The 16036-nt window shown below is 38.8% G+C and overlaps 1 protein-coding gene across 2 annotated transcripts in view; it reads right to left on the minus strand.

Moving 5' to 3' along the window:
* msna (moesin a) overlaps window positions 1-14914 on the minus strand; it is a 19412-nt gene extending 4498 nt beyond the window's left edge. The window contains exons 1-12 of one of the 2 annotated variants that reach the window (XM_020598955.1): window positions 14638-14914; window positions 6384-6467; window positions 5562-5657; window positions 5152-5426; window positions 4941-5024; window positions 4345-4491; window positions 4116-4212; window positions 3862-4025; window positions 3341-3471; window positions 3059-3219; window positions 2842-2934; window positions 322-549 (exon numbers count right to left, since the gene is read on the minus strand). In XM_020598955.1, the coding sequence (XP_020454611.1) occupies window positions 322-549; window positions 2842-2934; window positions 3059-3219; window positions 3341-3471; window positions 3862-4025; window positions 4116-4212; window positions 4345-4491; window positions 4941-5024; window positions 5152-5426; window positions 5562-5657; window positions 6384-6467; window positions 14638-14649 (1572 nt within the window). In that variant the 5' untranslated portion in view covers window positions 14650-14914. Of the gene's footprint in view, window positions 1-321; window positions 550-2841; window positions 2935-3058; window positions 3220-3340; window positions 3472-3861; window positions 4026-4115; window positions 4213-4344; window positions 4492-4940; window positions 5025-5151; window positions 5427-5561; window positions 5658-6383; window positions 6468-14637 lie in introns of those variants that run through there. The other variant, XM_020598956.1, reaches the window with a different exon arrangement.
* Window positions 14915-16036: the final 1122 nt, after the last annotated feature.

The following is a 16036-nucleotide window of genomic DNA, read 5'->3' on the forward strand; positions in this document are numbered from 1 at the left end:
AGCCAAAGGAGGTAACACTAGCTATTAGGGGCTAGGGTGTGCTATCTTTTTCCTCAGTTAGAATAGGCATTTTTGTAGAATTACATTTACAGAAGATCTTGAAAAGACCTTTCTTCAGTTTTACTTGTTTAGTTGTATTACTTTAATCTCTCTGTATTGTTAAAATTAAGATTAAATAACCATATATTAAAACATGTTACAAAATACACATGCTTTCAAAGGGTGTCCTAATTTTTTCACGACTGTATATGATCTGACCCATCAACCTAATAGCTTACTGACATATCCAATTGATCTTATGTATACGAGTGTGAGACTTACAAGTAGATGTTTCTGCAAACGTTCATTCTTCTCGGCCTCGGTCGTACGCTCCTCTTCACTTCGGTCCTTGTATGTGGCTGCAGATGTGAACTCAGCGCTGGCCTCAGCGTTGCTCTCGTCATTCTCATCATGCTCATTCTCTGCGTTGAGTGGCTCTTGAACGTGAGCTGTCATTTTGTTTTTAAGCTCTTCTTTGGTCTTCTCCAGGTCCTCCTGCACCATGGTGGCCTGCAGAAACAGAATGGTAATAAGGTAATATTAATTAGAACTAACAAAAAAAAAACAAAAAAACAAAAAAAACAAAAAACAAATGCTGAAATTAATGGGAATGTCAGTTTGCAGGGGTTTGGTCATTTACCTGGAAATACAAAAAAACTTTAATATTTTGACCTGATGATGGTGGTTAATGAAAAATTAAGCAAAAAGTTATGAGAGCAAGTTCTAAAACTACATTCCACTGAGACTCACTCATAAAACACACCGAATATTGAATTTTCATCTCCTAAACTCAATCAGTGTTTTCTCTGCCTTGTTTCCCTGCTTCATTTTCAGTGATGCTTAATTTCTTCGATGATTTGAATAATTAAGGTACAGTAAAAAGTGTTGCTTGAGCTACGAGGGGCTACAAAAATAAGAGTGAGTTATTAGTAAGCTAGGAATGTCAGTTGAATGTTTGCCAGTAGTATGAGGACCACCTTTTAGCATAGCAGCCTTTTATAGTCAGAATATCCTAATGGAACAAAACAAATTCACAGGATTTCCTTCACACAAAAGGCGCCCGTCTGCATCACAAACAGCACAAGTCATACCAGCCCAAAAAAAAAATGAAGGGGCTTGGCTAGCACACATGGGTTTTTCCAAAAAAGACATGAGGAAAGCTGGGAGCTTTCACCCCTCCCCCCAGAACGCACAATAAGACCCCAGGAATGTTTGTCATCAGTGTCACAAGGGAGGGGCTATGTAGTCAGCAGTATAATAAACAGCTGCCATTTGTCTTTATTTATGTTGATACTGAGGATACTCAGTAGAGATTTAAACTAAGAGTAGGCAGAGTAACAGGGCTGCCTGTCTCACTCAACTCCCCACATGATGTAGCAATGCATAGTTTTACCGTTTTCCTACTCAAAATGGGGAAGAAGAAGAAGAAATTTTGCCATTTGAGTTCTATGTTATGCAAGTTAAAGTTACTATCGTATGGAGCCCCAAAGTATTCAATATTAAATATTATGAAACAAATAATCACATGAATAAATAGTGTAAAATATATAAATAAAAATCTGTGAACTATTTCAAGAAATTTAAACAGTACTGTAAAATGTTATTTTATTATTATTTTCTTACTAACACTGTTAGGACTTCATTTTTATGTCCCCCCTATAAGTCTGCTTGTAAAGGCACCACCTTTTCACCTCACAGTCAATCACATGCCCCCTGCTTCTAAAACCAGCAAGCTCAACAACTGCTACCCAGTTAGCACCTGTTAGCTTGAGAACAATGTCAACAAAGCAATATCACATTTATTCTAAATCAGCTAGCTGCTGTAAATATAAACAGTAAACATTGCATTTAGTCATTAGTCGAGAGACTCTTCTAGTCAAGCCTTTGTTTTTCTTTTACTTTTTGTCTGCCAGTATGCATTACAATAGAAGGGAACCACAACCCTTTTTAGTTTGTCGTCCTCCTCTCCTCACGTTGGTGTGCCAAACAGCAATTTGCTCAATACTTCCCCCTGTGGTCTGGGGGGAATACTCAGTGTCACAATGGTGACACTGTCTGACAAATGGATGTACATTAAGGTACAGCAAGGTTAGAAAAGGTTTTGCATAGCCTAATGTTACTAATAGCCAGTTTACTGACTGTTTCTGCAACATGCATCCCATCCAAATGGGACTAGGAAGCTAACAAAAATGTGCAAGGAAAACATTTCAATGAGGAATTATGAATAAGAATCATTTGTAGTGCAAGCTGGCACACAAACGCACAGCAACAACACACGCTGTGGTGAACTGACATGAGATACTCAAAATTGTTGGTAAACTAGGCTATAACCATGTCTCAGAAGAAAAAACTGCCTAAGAGCATTGTTTCAACAGAAATACAAGTCTCGTTATTCTGACAAATCCATATGGCAGCCTTACATTATATATCATCAATTTAAATAGGTCGCAATTTAAATCTTGCAACTGTGTTTTATTGATTTTTAGATGCTCAGAAATAACTCTTTTGTATTTAAATACCGATGTTAATGTGGTCAAAATATGAATAAAATTCATGCCGGTTAGTTGCACTGAAGAGCCAAATAACAGTTGGTGACAAAATCCTCATGTCGGGTAGAGCCCTATGAAAAAGCTTTTTCAGGTCGATACGTTTGTGAGTGACAGGCAGGAAACAATGACTTTCTTTTAAAGTTAGTCCACAAGTTTGCACTTCGCAGTTTAATGCACAACTGTAATAGTCACTGCAATGAAGGGAAGACAACGATTTGGTTAATATAAAAAATTGTCATATTTCATACTGCACCTTCTGTTGCCACTGTACTGCCTCATCTTCCTTCTTCTTCTTGGCATCTTCCAGGAGGGAAATCTTTGAGGTCAGCTCAGCCAATTCTGTGGCCTAAAAGGACAACATTTTGTTTTAACTGACTTTCTTGACATTGGTGCTTGAAGCATCAAAGCTGTTTTCAGCCATCACACCCTATATATTTGCAATGACTGGCAAATAGTTCAGGATAACTGACCAGGTGTTCTTGGTTCTTCATCTGGTTCTGTGACTGTTGCAGCAGCGCCACCTTGGCATCTTCAGCACTCCTTAGATCATTCTCCAGGCGTTCAGCCTCCTCCTGCGCTCGCTTCCTCTCCTGGTCCAGCTCCAGAGCTTTCTGTGTTTGCTCCTCCAACTCTGTGCAGGCAGACATTGACAGGCACAGAGAAACACTGTTAAGCCTTGTGTGAGAAAAACACTATTGCTATTCATTACAGTATGGGGACAAGCTTTTCTTGAATACTGAAAAGTCACCCACCTTGTTGGGCTCTTTTAGTCTGCTCCTCAATCTGCTTTAATCGCTCCATTAGCTCCTCCTTTTCCTTTTCAATCTTTTCCTTTTCCTTTTCTGCAAGTTCTCTTTTCCTCTTTTCATTTTCCAGCAGAGCTCTAATGAGAATAGAAGCAGTAAACATGATGCCAGACCGATTAGATTATACAGGGATCATTGTTAATCTTTTAAAAGCAGGATAAATTATCAATCTATCATACATACCATAGCATACTAGTTACACATAATCATTACACACAAAGCAAGGTTTCACTGTTATAATTAAATTTTATAAAACTGTTGCAACAAACCAAACAGACCCACTTGTATGATATACTTTTAAACCAGGCTAGTCTGTGGTAAGATATAGCAGAATAACAAACCGTAGTTATTACATTTTTGGTTTATTTACAGTATTGGGATACTTCCTGAATTTACTCAAGTCACATAGTGTCATCAAAGCTATATGTAGATGTAAAATTGTTCAGGCAACAGCTTGTGACCCCTACCTCTCCATCTTCTTGTGGTTCTTCTCCTCTCGAGCCTGAGCCTTCATCTGCTGTACTTCAATGGTGTCAGGTTTGCGGCGGCGCATGTACAGCTCATGGTTGCCCATGCACAGAGCGAGAATGCGCTTATTGATGCGCAGTCTCGGAGCATAGAATACAAAATCCTAAAATGGCCACAATAAAGATTTGTATGAGTAATACTACATATCATTAACAATCATTACCAAGCTGTCTGTTATTAGAAGTTAACATACAGGTGATTTCTTGTCAATTGGTTTAATGACAAACTTCTTGTCACTGAAGGAGATGTTCCTTATTTCACTCCAAGGAAATCCAATTTTGGGCGTCATTCTGTTAAAGAAGGTACAAAAACTCTGTATCAGCTGATTTATATGGACAGGAATTAGTCACGACAAACCCTATTTATACTGACCATGTGAATCCATGGCAGTTTCAAATATACAATGTTGTGGAAAAACTTACTTGTCATTTTGTTCATAAATGTTGAGTCCCAGAGCATCCACTCCCAACCACAGTTCTGTTCCTTTCTTATTCTTTATGCTGAAGTAGTTGACTCCATACATCTCAAGGTCTTGAGCAATCTTCAGATACTCCATCATGGATTCCTCTCTGTGGACAAAAAAGGCATGTCTTAAACACTTCAGAGAGCCCAATTAAGGAGCACCTAATCAAACAACACTGAGCTCAAGGTGGCATGCCCCAGGGATGAGGGAAACATACAGCACCAAGGCTGAAAACAAGCCTTGAGAAGAACAAGACAACTCAACAAGAAGAGGAGCGTTCCAGTTACATATTTTGTAGAGTTAGACTGCGACCCAGTGTGTGCTGAAACCTCCAATACCAAGTCTGAGAAATACTTTAGTGGACACTTCTGTCATGTAGAATCAAATGCTGTAATCCTCCAAATATAGACAATTCAGTCAGTACTTTGGGGTGTGAGTGTGAAATATTCTCTTGAAATGTCATTTATTTAAAAAGCAAGGGAGCCAAAATGATGTTTTCCTTCAGTTGTTTGTGTGTGCATGCATATACAGATGAACATGTGTGCCAGTGGCTACCTCATCATGCCTTTGTGCTCTTCATGCCACACTTGAATCCTCTCCTCCCACTGGTCCTTGTTGAGTTTGTGCTGGTCCAGAACTCTGAGAACATGAGACGTCCGAGCATCAGAAGTCATGCAGAGGAATGTGTCTCATAATACCCTGGCTAGAAAGTGACGTATGTATGATGTTAACTATGAGATTGGAATGGTGATGAAACCCATGTTACCTCTGAGGGAGCAGCTGTTCACTGGACAGATAGCCTGGTGTGTGCACTTCCTTATTATAGTCGCCATACTTGGCCTGCACCGCGTAAGAAGCCAGGAGGACTGCTGTCTCTGGAGGGCAGTAGATGTCATCATTTAATATTCCCTCCTTCACCTGCAGGAAGAACAGACGCTGTGTGGCATCCTGGATCAACTCCTCTGACACATCCTCAGGGAAGAACTTGGCACGGAACTTAAACAACAGTGGGCTTTCCTTCCTCACATCCTGGGCTGTCACCTAAAATAAAATATGCCACATGGTGAGGGGTAGAGGTGACATTTCAGTAAATAAACTTGAGATCCATAGAATAGTTGAAACTTGACAAAGAAGGGCAAAAGAGCATATTGTGAAGCAAAATGCTGAAGAGCTCACCTTCTTATTGAGCTTGAGCCATGTAGAGAAACCCTTTGTATCCTGGTACTGGAGTCCAAAGTACCAAACCTCCCGTAGCCCAATGGTCTTAACAACCTGAAATCAAAAGCAGAAGTATTACTAATGTGCCTTCTCACCAGAGCAGTAGCACATGCCATTCTATTACAGGTGCCATTTGTCATGGTGTCTGTTCCTTCCCCGAATAATAATCCTTTGTTAAATTTTCTAAATATAGCGGTATTATATCCCTGTGTTTTTACAAAACAGTAGAGCTGCAGTGATTACTCAATTAATTGAGTCAAAAAATTAACCAGCAACTATTCTGATAATTGATTAATATTTAAGAAATTTTTATGTTGCAAAAATACCAAGCATTATGGAAACTGTGATGGACTTTAACTATTAGATGTATTGTAGTCTAAAGGATGAATCAGTTAACTCAAAATAATCTGCAGATTAATGGCTAGTTGCAGCTCTAAATGGCAGTACAAATGTATTGCATTAACAATGGAAATTGTTATGTATTATGTTATGTTATGTACTTAGTCGAAGAACAAATTATTAGCATGGTAGTTACACAACAGTTGAACGTAGTGTGATCTGTTGGTTAATTACAGTTTATATCTTAATTTATTTTGTTGACAATAACTCTGGGGTTAAAAATAATCTTGTGAAAGTCACATGCCAAAATGAAAAAAAAAAAAAAAAGCTTGTGCTTCCAACTTCGGTTTGAGTCCCAGGTTTACTACTGTCAATTGAAAGCACACAACACTGATGATGAAGATAAAGGAAGGTTTTGTAAATGGAACTTATTTCTCATACCTGGTCAAAGAGTTGCTTCCCTGTTGTATTGGGCTGAATGGCAAACTCCAGTTCAGCATCCATTGTGGTGACTCTTACACTAATCTGAAGAAGAGATCAAATTGTAAGAATGAGCCATTTTCTAAACAGCATTATGGATACAGTCAATACATAAGGGGCGGCTGTGGTTTAGTGGGTAGAGCAGTCGTCTCACAACCGGAGGGTTGGTGGTTTGAATCACGGTGCCTGCAGTCCACATGTTAAGGTGTCCTAGTGCAAGACACTGAACCCCCAAGTTACCCCCGATGGTTAGAGCCATCGGTATGAGTTGTTGCCACAGATGGCTGCCATCGGTTCTGTACTGGAAACAAATTCCTTTTTGTGTGTGTGTGTGTGTGTGTAACATGCTTGGCCAAATAAAGGTGATTATTATATCACATATAGTAATATCACTGCAGTAAAAATCAACCTTCCACTTTTTTTTTTTTTTTTTGTAAATTGATGACTTCATTATTACTGTTGGTATGATCAGGACACTGCACCTTACGTCTCAAAGAAATTGATGTGTTTATTTCTTTGAGCTGTCAAAATTCACTGCCCTATGGATTCTATTTGAAGAGTTTAGCATTTACCCCATTTCCAAGTGCCTCTCCATTTGCACGCCTCTAGTGTAACCACCTTTCTTGGCTTAAAGTTTACCATATATGGAGTTTGGAAACACTTTTTGTGTGCTGCCTCCAGTAGTGTATTAAAAATTAAATCAAAAGACTTCTGCCCTGATGATAACTTAAAGACACTTTAGTCACATACAGTTTTACAAATGGTGAATCCTTGGCAGGCTTTGGGCATGTTCTGAATAAACCTGCCTATGTACAAGCAGCAAATGTGCCCTTCAGTAAGCCATGTCTGTAGGAGAACAAGATTAGGGTGTGTCTCTCATGGGCAGAATGTAAAAACACACAAAGAAACTATTATTAGCACGTCAGAAACGCCCCTTTCAGGCCCACGTGTCATGTTTCCATTACTTATTCTCAGCATCTTTTAAATCAGTTTAAATTAGGCCTAATGTGAATAACCAGCAGAGGAAACCATCATCATATCATGAAAAATTATATTTTGGTAACTGTAGAATTCATGAAACGTCCCTTGGTTGGACAGTGTACAGCCAATGTGCCAATCTGGCTTTGCCTCAGTATACAACTTATCTACAGGAAGTAACCACATCCTCTGGTGGCTGGGCTTTGTGAGGCACTGCTGCTAAACACTGTGCTCTCATGAGAGTCATATATATCCTGTCATGTATCAAGCAATCAGTCAGCTTTCTGCTAAGATACATATGCCGTAGCAGAGTAGGACAAGAACTGTGAATTCATTCCTCTTCAGGTAACACACTTTGTTACAGCTGGTTATTGTGAGGCGATTCTTATTTAAGCAACTGGACATGTTTGTGTATTGCAGAATTCAAAGGTGAATATGTTTCTTTAACCTAATGTCCCCCTCAGTGAGGTCACCCAGAGAGTAAGCTGATTCTGTACTTAATAAACTGACCATGTAGACATGTCTCATTTTCTCTGATGAAAACAGCAGCATTCATGTCTGTTGGGAAATAACTGTGGGCTGAGGCCCACGCCTGCCCTGAACAATGCTACGCATTATTTTCCAGTTGCGGGGCTGATCAGAGTTGCGTTCCATCCAATTCATGTCAGCAGGACCCCGTTTACTGCTCAGGACACTTGCCCCTCTGTCATTTCCTGCCATCAGACAGGTCAGAGGGAAATCTACAGCCCCTCACAGCTGTCTAGACAACCCACTCTTTAAACTAGCTATGAATACTTTTCCATTTCTGCAGATTCAGAGTTCAGTGCATGATCACCCTGCTGGGGTTTAAGTGGTTTCATTTCCTGTATTGCAACAGCTAATCTTGCATGAAAAAGGAACTACATTCAAATTTTCTGCCTGCTTAGGGTGTGTCTCTCATGGCCAGAATTCAAAAACACTTAACAAGCTATTATTAGCAAATGACCAAAAACACCCTTGTCAGGCCCATGTGTCATGTTTCTATGGCTTTACTAACCTCTTTGACACCAAAACTATGCTCTGCCAATAAGTTCCTTCACTTTTAACAAGTTATACATTTAGAACCATATCTAAAGATGAATTCCATGACAATGCTGAATGACCTATGTAATGCAAAACATTCAAGACTGCATTAACATTTTTAAATTTATCTTCTCCATTTTCTTTACCTTTGCTCATACAGTTATGTCCTAGCGATTCAGTGCACAAAATCATAAAGATTTATTACTTCATACGTCATTACTTAAACATGTGACATTCTCAAAGCAATTATTTAATCACGGAGTAGAACAGATATAAATGTTTACTGATTATTACTTATATTAAAATAATTATATGGCATAAAAGTATAACATATTGAAAATTTATATCAGGTTAACATCTAGTTTTAGGATAATTATATACACAGTCTTGGACCTGTATCTATACCACAATTAAACGCTGAGGCAGCAGTGAATAACACCGTTTTTAAAAAGCAAATGTGTGGCTGAAAATAGAAGTAAAAATCACAAAAACCCAAATTCTTCAAACGGTTGTATAGGCACAAAGAGGAGCATAGTGGCTCATGAGTTGAGACTGGAGCTGCTTCACTGTTGTAGTTGTGGACTGTTGTCTGAAAAGCTGTTTTTCTTCACAAATTACAGTAAAAAATCATCATAAAAACTACATTTAATTGGGGGTTGTGCTCTTTAGTGTTACAAATTGATGGTGATTTAATAAAACCCAGAAAGTTATGAACCAGACTATGGCTCAAAAACCAAGGTCAATGGCAGAAAGCTAAAACGGAAAACATGATAATTAACTCATCTGTATGAAGCGGGCAAGTTTTCTGTTTTATATTTATGTGACAACTCAGAAACATATGCGGCCGTGGAGAAAGTAACCTAAAAGTCAACCCTAGGAAACACCCTGGGTTACTTTGCCAGGATGAGGAAGTAAAACTACTGAAACACCAAAGGGTGTGATTTAGGATCAACCAAAAGCCAGGCTAAAATACTTGTTTGTTTAAAGATCAGTCAAATGCCACAAGTCATTTTACAATGACTTACCATAAAAATGAGACATGTTCCATATTATTCCCTGTACTTTTTACATACATTTTTTTTTGTATATTAACATTTTTCTTTTCTATCAGAAAAACAATAAAATGTGTTGGGGATTGTTTAGGTGTACTCAGACTCACTTTTAACCATCAGCAATAGCAGTCATGTTTGTACTGGGTCTTTACATTAGCATGGTATGTTTTTGGAACATATCAATGACTTTAGATCATTAACATTTTAGTTTTGTTAACACTAAGGATTTACAGTATTGGTCACTTTATAAAAGATCTATTCTTGCACAAATATTTTTCTGTTTAATAATGCACTGCGTAGAAACATTACAAAAGCATTTAAATGAATGCATTTTTGTTTTTATACATCCCATTGTATTGTAGAAATAAGTGACAGATTAATCTATTATTAAAATAGTCATTAGTTGCAGCCCTGAATATTATAATTCTGAGTCACGCCATCCATAACAGTCAGTTGTAGCAGTTTTGTTAGAAAATGTCACGTAGCGACCTGCCCTGAGTACGGTGCAGCATAACCGCCCTAATTACTTATCCTGTACTAGAGTAATGACCTTGCAGTTTCCATTCAGTAAAGTATTGATGCAGCGAAAGCCAATTCAGTTCCTCAATAAAAACTTGAATGATCTTTGCGCTAAATGAAAGTGGTGTGCATTGCTTTCATGGAGCGCAGCTGCATTCTGCGTGCAGCCTTCCTCCATTTAATGCTGTGCTTATGTATTTGCCATGAATGGTAATTTAAGTAAAGCAAAAATTGCCCACTTTAGGTAGAAAAATACATCTCATCTCTGCTTTCCAGATTAGCCTGTGGTTGTGTGTTGATGCACCTTAGCATTACACTGAAGAAACTCTCAAGACTGGGTGAGGAAAGAGGAGGTTACAGAAGAGGATGAGGTTTCTTTTTAAGCAGGGTGCAGTACACATACAAAGGAGAGGGGTCTTTTAGAACCGTTTCCCATGACCAGTGTTTCTTAAATTGAATACAAGCTTCATGAAATGACTTACTTGTTGTTTTTAGTAAAAACTATTATGGTCATACAGACAGCTGCTTCATACTCTTTTCCATCATTTGCACTCTCTTGACTCTCATCATTTCCAGTTTACTGTGCACTGTCACCTGACTGGTCACCAGCTGGCACACCTGTCCTACATTACCCCATTAGTTTTGCTATTTTGTTGTTCTGCCTGACTGCCTTTATCCTAATGACATATTGCATTTCTATGTACTACTCCATTTGTTTGCTAAACATACTTGTCATTGAGTTGCCAAGTGTCAGCTCTCCTACTGACTGAGTTTAGACTGTTTTATCCCTGCTGGCCAAGTCAGCTTTTGGGTTCAAATCCTGTGTTACATTGTTACAGCTATACAGGCAGAAAATCTGTAGACCCCAAAAAAAATATTAAACAATAAGACAGAAAGATACTAATGCTTATCCAAGTATGTTGGTGCCTAATTTCCCAGTATACCTTTTGACTATAATTGTTCATATAACATATTTCAGTCCTGCTAGCTGCTCTGTTTGTTTTGTCTGCAGTAGTGGTTTATTTTACTACTTCTAGAGGAGTCAAGCCCATGCTTTAGCAGGTCAGTAGGGTGCTTATTCCAACAACCTTAACTGGGGGAAAAGTTGCCATAATCAGCAGCAGACCTAGGTGGGCTGTGAGGAGTGACTCTGGTACCATCCACTGACAAGAAGAAAAGAAAACAAACCCACCAGATGTTCTGTTTGCAGTAATGCAATACTGTGCTGGCTTATGCTCACTGTAATGCTTTGCTTATATTATGCAAACACTTTGCTATCTTAAAGGCTGTAACAAATATTTTCATTATAATCATTAATTCATCTCCCATGTCATTGTAACATGGTTATATTTTAACATCTATATGTTATGCCCTACACACATTACTTATCCCAACAGCAGCTAGAAGATTAAAAAAAAATTAAGCATACAAGTTCATATTAATAAAACAATAACAAAGTACTTACTTTCAGAAGTTTGATTTTCTCACAACACCCAAACAGACAACAAACTACTGGTGGCATGCGAGTACAAACCTCAGATGTTCTGATTCTAGTCCGTCCACTATATCTACCTCAGCATGCTGTTAATCTGCTCTGCTATGTGCAGTACAGGCCCATTTAATCCCCTGCTTGCATACCGGTTCTTTCCATTTCCCATTTTACCACAGTTTAGGCCTCCTAACAAGAAAATCAGTCATGATTTCGACATAATGGGCTAAAATGGTAAGTTTTGTTCAAATTCTATATAATAATTGTAGTCTGCTTCTTTATTTATGTCTGAAAAAAGGTGTTTACTATTAATTTGAGCAACATTTTTCACAATTTGTGTATAATGAAAAACCTATTTAAATGGGAAAACAAGAAAACTTACTATTGTTAAAGTCTATCCGTCTGTCAAATTTTAGCAATAAAACCAAATAACATATTTGTTTGTTTAGTGAAAAAAAAATTAATTTCATTTCTTTAATTAAGAGGTGATTCCTTATTAAAGCAGATAAGCCACATCTACACATTACAACAACCTTCAAACAAAATGCAAAACAAATGCATATTTAAACCAATGTGTAAGTGACACTTTAAAGGCTGAAGAACACTAGAGTAAATCCTAAACTTGTTGTACTTCTGTAATCCAATCTAAAGTGGAGCATGGTATCTGAGGACCATGCTGGGGGAAGCAGGGAGGAGAACAGCTAGACCATGATGTGAAAGTCCATATAAGGTTGCAGGCGAGGAAATTACCAGAAAGGAACTGATGTAAGTGCAGAAACCTTGAGTCACAACATGTCTTCCTTGGGAAACTGAAGTACTGCCAAGAGGAGTCCAGCAAAGGCAGAGATTCTCAATAATTACTGCTTCTTGGAAACATCAGTGTTTTTACAGTACATTTAACTACAAAAAATAATTCTAAAACTATAAATAAACTATGTTTGAAAAGTTAGGGCACCTAAACAGAGAATGGAAAAACTGTTTTTTCACACCAGGAATCTGTTGCTCCTTAAGCCGGCATGGTGCGGATGTGACAACAAGTCGGGAGCCAAACTTTCACTGGGTGCAGAATTAGTTTTGGAGCATTTGCTGAATCAGTGTGTTTAGCTTCCTTTTTACATACGCCTTGTCCACTGCATCTTCACATGGCACCACAAGCTTTACAAAAGGAAACAAACCACTGAGTGTTAAAACAACAGGCCTGGATTTTAACCATTGTATTGTTGATATCACCTTCCACCAGGAACAGTGATTAAGGTAGAGCTTAATGGATCACTGCAAAGGGAACAAACTAACTTCTCCTATCACTCTATAATATTTGTGCCAGGCACATTGTGTATAAACCATATTCCACAATCATTTCTGGTCATCACCCATTGCCCCTGGTTATTTTGATAAAATCTTGCTGCTTCCTCTTGACCAGTCATTTCCTAATTTTGAACTGGTTAAGGTCTCGACAACAGAGCTACGTTTCCCTGCAGTGTCCCAGTGTTTGTGAACTGACTGTCAAACAGCTGCTACATGTGCATGAAGTGTACTGTAGGCTGCTACTCTGACCCTGTTGAGATTAACAGCATCCCAGCTGTGCTCCGCATAGATTTGGCACAAAGACTGACACTAGTGAAGAACTAACTATTTTTTCACTTTCAAGTGAAAAAATATAAATGAATTCTAATCAGCTTCAGTGCAGAACATCTGTAAGTCTCTAACAGCTGCAGATACTGAGCTCCACTTACTAGTCATCGACCTGTGATTGTGCTCAGTAACGTATCATTTTGCAGTTGTATTTGGAATATTTTTTCCTTTGTCTTCTGCTAAGAAACTGTGCTTAAAAATGAAAACATTATATGAAGAAATGTGCCAATTTATTACTAGTGAATACTAAATGGTAATGTTGCTCCTTTGAAAAATATACTGATGTAATGGATTGTATTTTTTATACTGTGACCTCTAAATGACTTCCTACCGAAGACTTCCCTGTTTGCCATTGTTTTTATTTACATGGTCTGATCTACAATTTCATATACAACTGACTGCTGACCAGTTTTTTGTCTATGCTTTTTTGCCCAGCATTCTATATACTGATGGACTTTTTAAAGTGTATTTGCTGGTACATTTGTATGGTTTTTTGTTTGTGTGCTCTGTGTAGGACTTCAGTTCCCTCTGTCTTGTGTTGCCTAGTAGATCATCTTCATCCCATGAGTCACGAGCGAGAGTTTTTTAGCCTAACATTCCTTTATTGTCAGCTTGGTATTGTAGTATAATGTGCTCAGAACAACCTGGACAAGAAGGATGACTGCACACAGATGCCGCAGTTTACAGATCATCTTCTCGTTTCAAAAAGCATTATGCTGAGTCAAAGCCCAACTCACAACCTCTCAAGGGGCAAACAGAAAAGATGGGTTTGAAACCACTTTCACTTCTGTTTCCCTGATGAAGGCATGAGATGAAATGTTGAACTTTGACTAATCATAAGGCTGTCTGAATTTAAAAAAAGGAGTAAAGTCTGAGTGCGGTCTCTCTTCTCTTTGTTCTTGGCTCAACCAGCACAATCTACACTGGATGTCAGAGCTGGGGGCAAAATCTGGCCCTCCACTCTTATCAGTGGCAATAGGGCGTCTCTGATTTAAATTTGCCTCCATTTGCTCCTTATTTGGAGCGCAGCTGGCCTGAATGACAACTGAAGTCCCCCCCCTTGTTAGACTGGAGTGAAAAGGAGGCCTAGCCCGCTTGCTACCGCAGGGCACACAGTGGCTTTTGCTGGAGAACAGTCTAAAAATGTGATTCCAGGATCTTTAGTTGTGAACAGAGGGTCATAACATCCTAGTGTGCCAAGCCCGGGGGCCTGAATGAATGATTCGATTAATTCTGATGAACTCCGGAGAGGAGCGCGCACACGCACCCACGTAACGGAATAAGAACCCAGTAGCCTACTCTTCGAGTGAGTCTGAAAAGATGTAGCGTTAACACATCTTATTTATACCAGGGGTGCAATGAATATTAGCAAGTTGGTAGTAGTGCGAAGTTCCATTATCAAACACAAAGTCCCATTGATAAAGGAGAGAGAACCGGACAGAGGGAGAGTAGTTTTTATATGAGAAAGTCAATGTAGTCTTACCGTTTTCGGCATCTTTCCTTGCTTTAACGTCCGGTTCTGGGTTTCAAAAAAGTTAGCAGCGTAAATCTGTTGACTAGTTAAGGAGACCAGCAGAAACTTTTTCCCATGAGAAAAACGGCGCTAAGTAGTCTCCTTCCGGTCTCGAGGAAACAAACGTTACTTTGAACGTGAGTACGAAGACCTATTTTCAGCCGTTCGCCTCTTACAATATATTTTCTTTGTTTCGCCTGAAAGTGAAATGATCTCAAGCTTGATTTCCTGCTAACGGTACTCCTGACTGCAAAACCACACCCAGGACGATGACAGGACAGCAGCCAGCCAGACTGAAAAAGAGAGCGGAGCAGACTCCGCCTGCAGCCGCCGCATCATCATGGCTGAAGTTGAGTGGCTCACAGCTCTCACACAGAAAGTTCACCACTGTCTGCAGACCGGCTCCTTCCTACTTTAAATAACTACTCTTTCATTAGATGATGTTAGACATTTCAGAATCTTGTATACATATGGGCTAGTCTACAATGCGCTTAAAGCAGACCTATTAAGAGGTGCGGTAACTTCTGTATCCTACATTTTACCACTAGAAGTCTGGACTCTTTAAAGGGTTTGTGCAGTTTGTTAGCAGCTAACACCAATGACAGAGATCATAAAATCCCATTAAGTGGAAGGTTTAAACATAACTTACTGCAGAGGCCAGGCTGTTTTACATACTGAACTAACAGAAAAGAAAGCCTTTAGCAGTAATATCTTGTCATTAGGCCTACTTCAGCCTGAGTAGATTTAGTCTCAGGGCAGGGGATTACAATGAAGGCAGAGGTTCTTCAAAAACAAAATAACAACAAAGAAACAATTCAAGTAATATAAATGTACATCATTTAGCTGTATCATTTTATTCATCCAACAAATAAATATGAGCATGCTTTTCATAGTATATTAATAGACTAGGACAGCAGGACAGGACAGGGCAGAGCAAATAGAGTCAGAATATTTGAGTGGTTTTTAAGGCAGCTTTAACCCACACCTGCAATCTTGTTTCACTGACTGGACTCTAATTAGATTTTGTTGATATCATTAGCCTAAAGGTTCACATCCTTTTTCCACCCTTAACTGTGAATGTCTGAATGTGGTCAAGAACAATACAGCGATTTGTGTGTAATCAGTTAAAACAGATTTTTTGTTCATTGTTTTGTCCATTTGTTCATTTTGTTCACTGCTATGTTGCAAACTTAATAAAGCCATGCTGTGACGTGCATTGTGCATGTCAGTATTTTGTCCATGATATTAAAGTTAATCAAGAAATGTAATTATAAGCAAACCATCTCTGGCTCAGTGTGCAGCTGGCCAAAATTTCTCGCTTGTTTTTTTGTGTTTTAAAGGTCAGCGAATGAGTGTTGCGTGCACAGGA

The sequence above is a fragment of the Monopterus albus genome, unplaced genomic scaffold (genome assembly GCF_001952655.1).
Source record: "Monopterus albus unplaced genomic scaffold, M_albus_1.0 scaffold39.1, whole genome shotgun sequence".
Classification (NCBI taxonomy): Eukaryota; Metazoa; Chordata; class Actinopteri; order Synbranchiformes; family Synbranchidae; genus Monopterus; species Monopterus albus.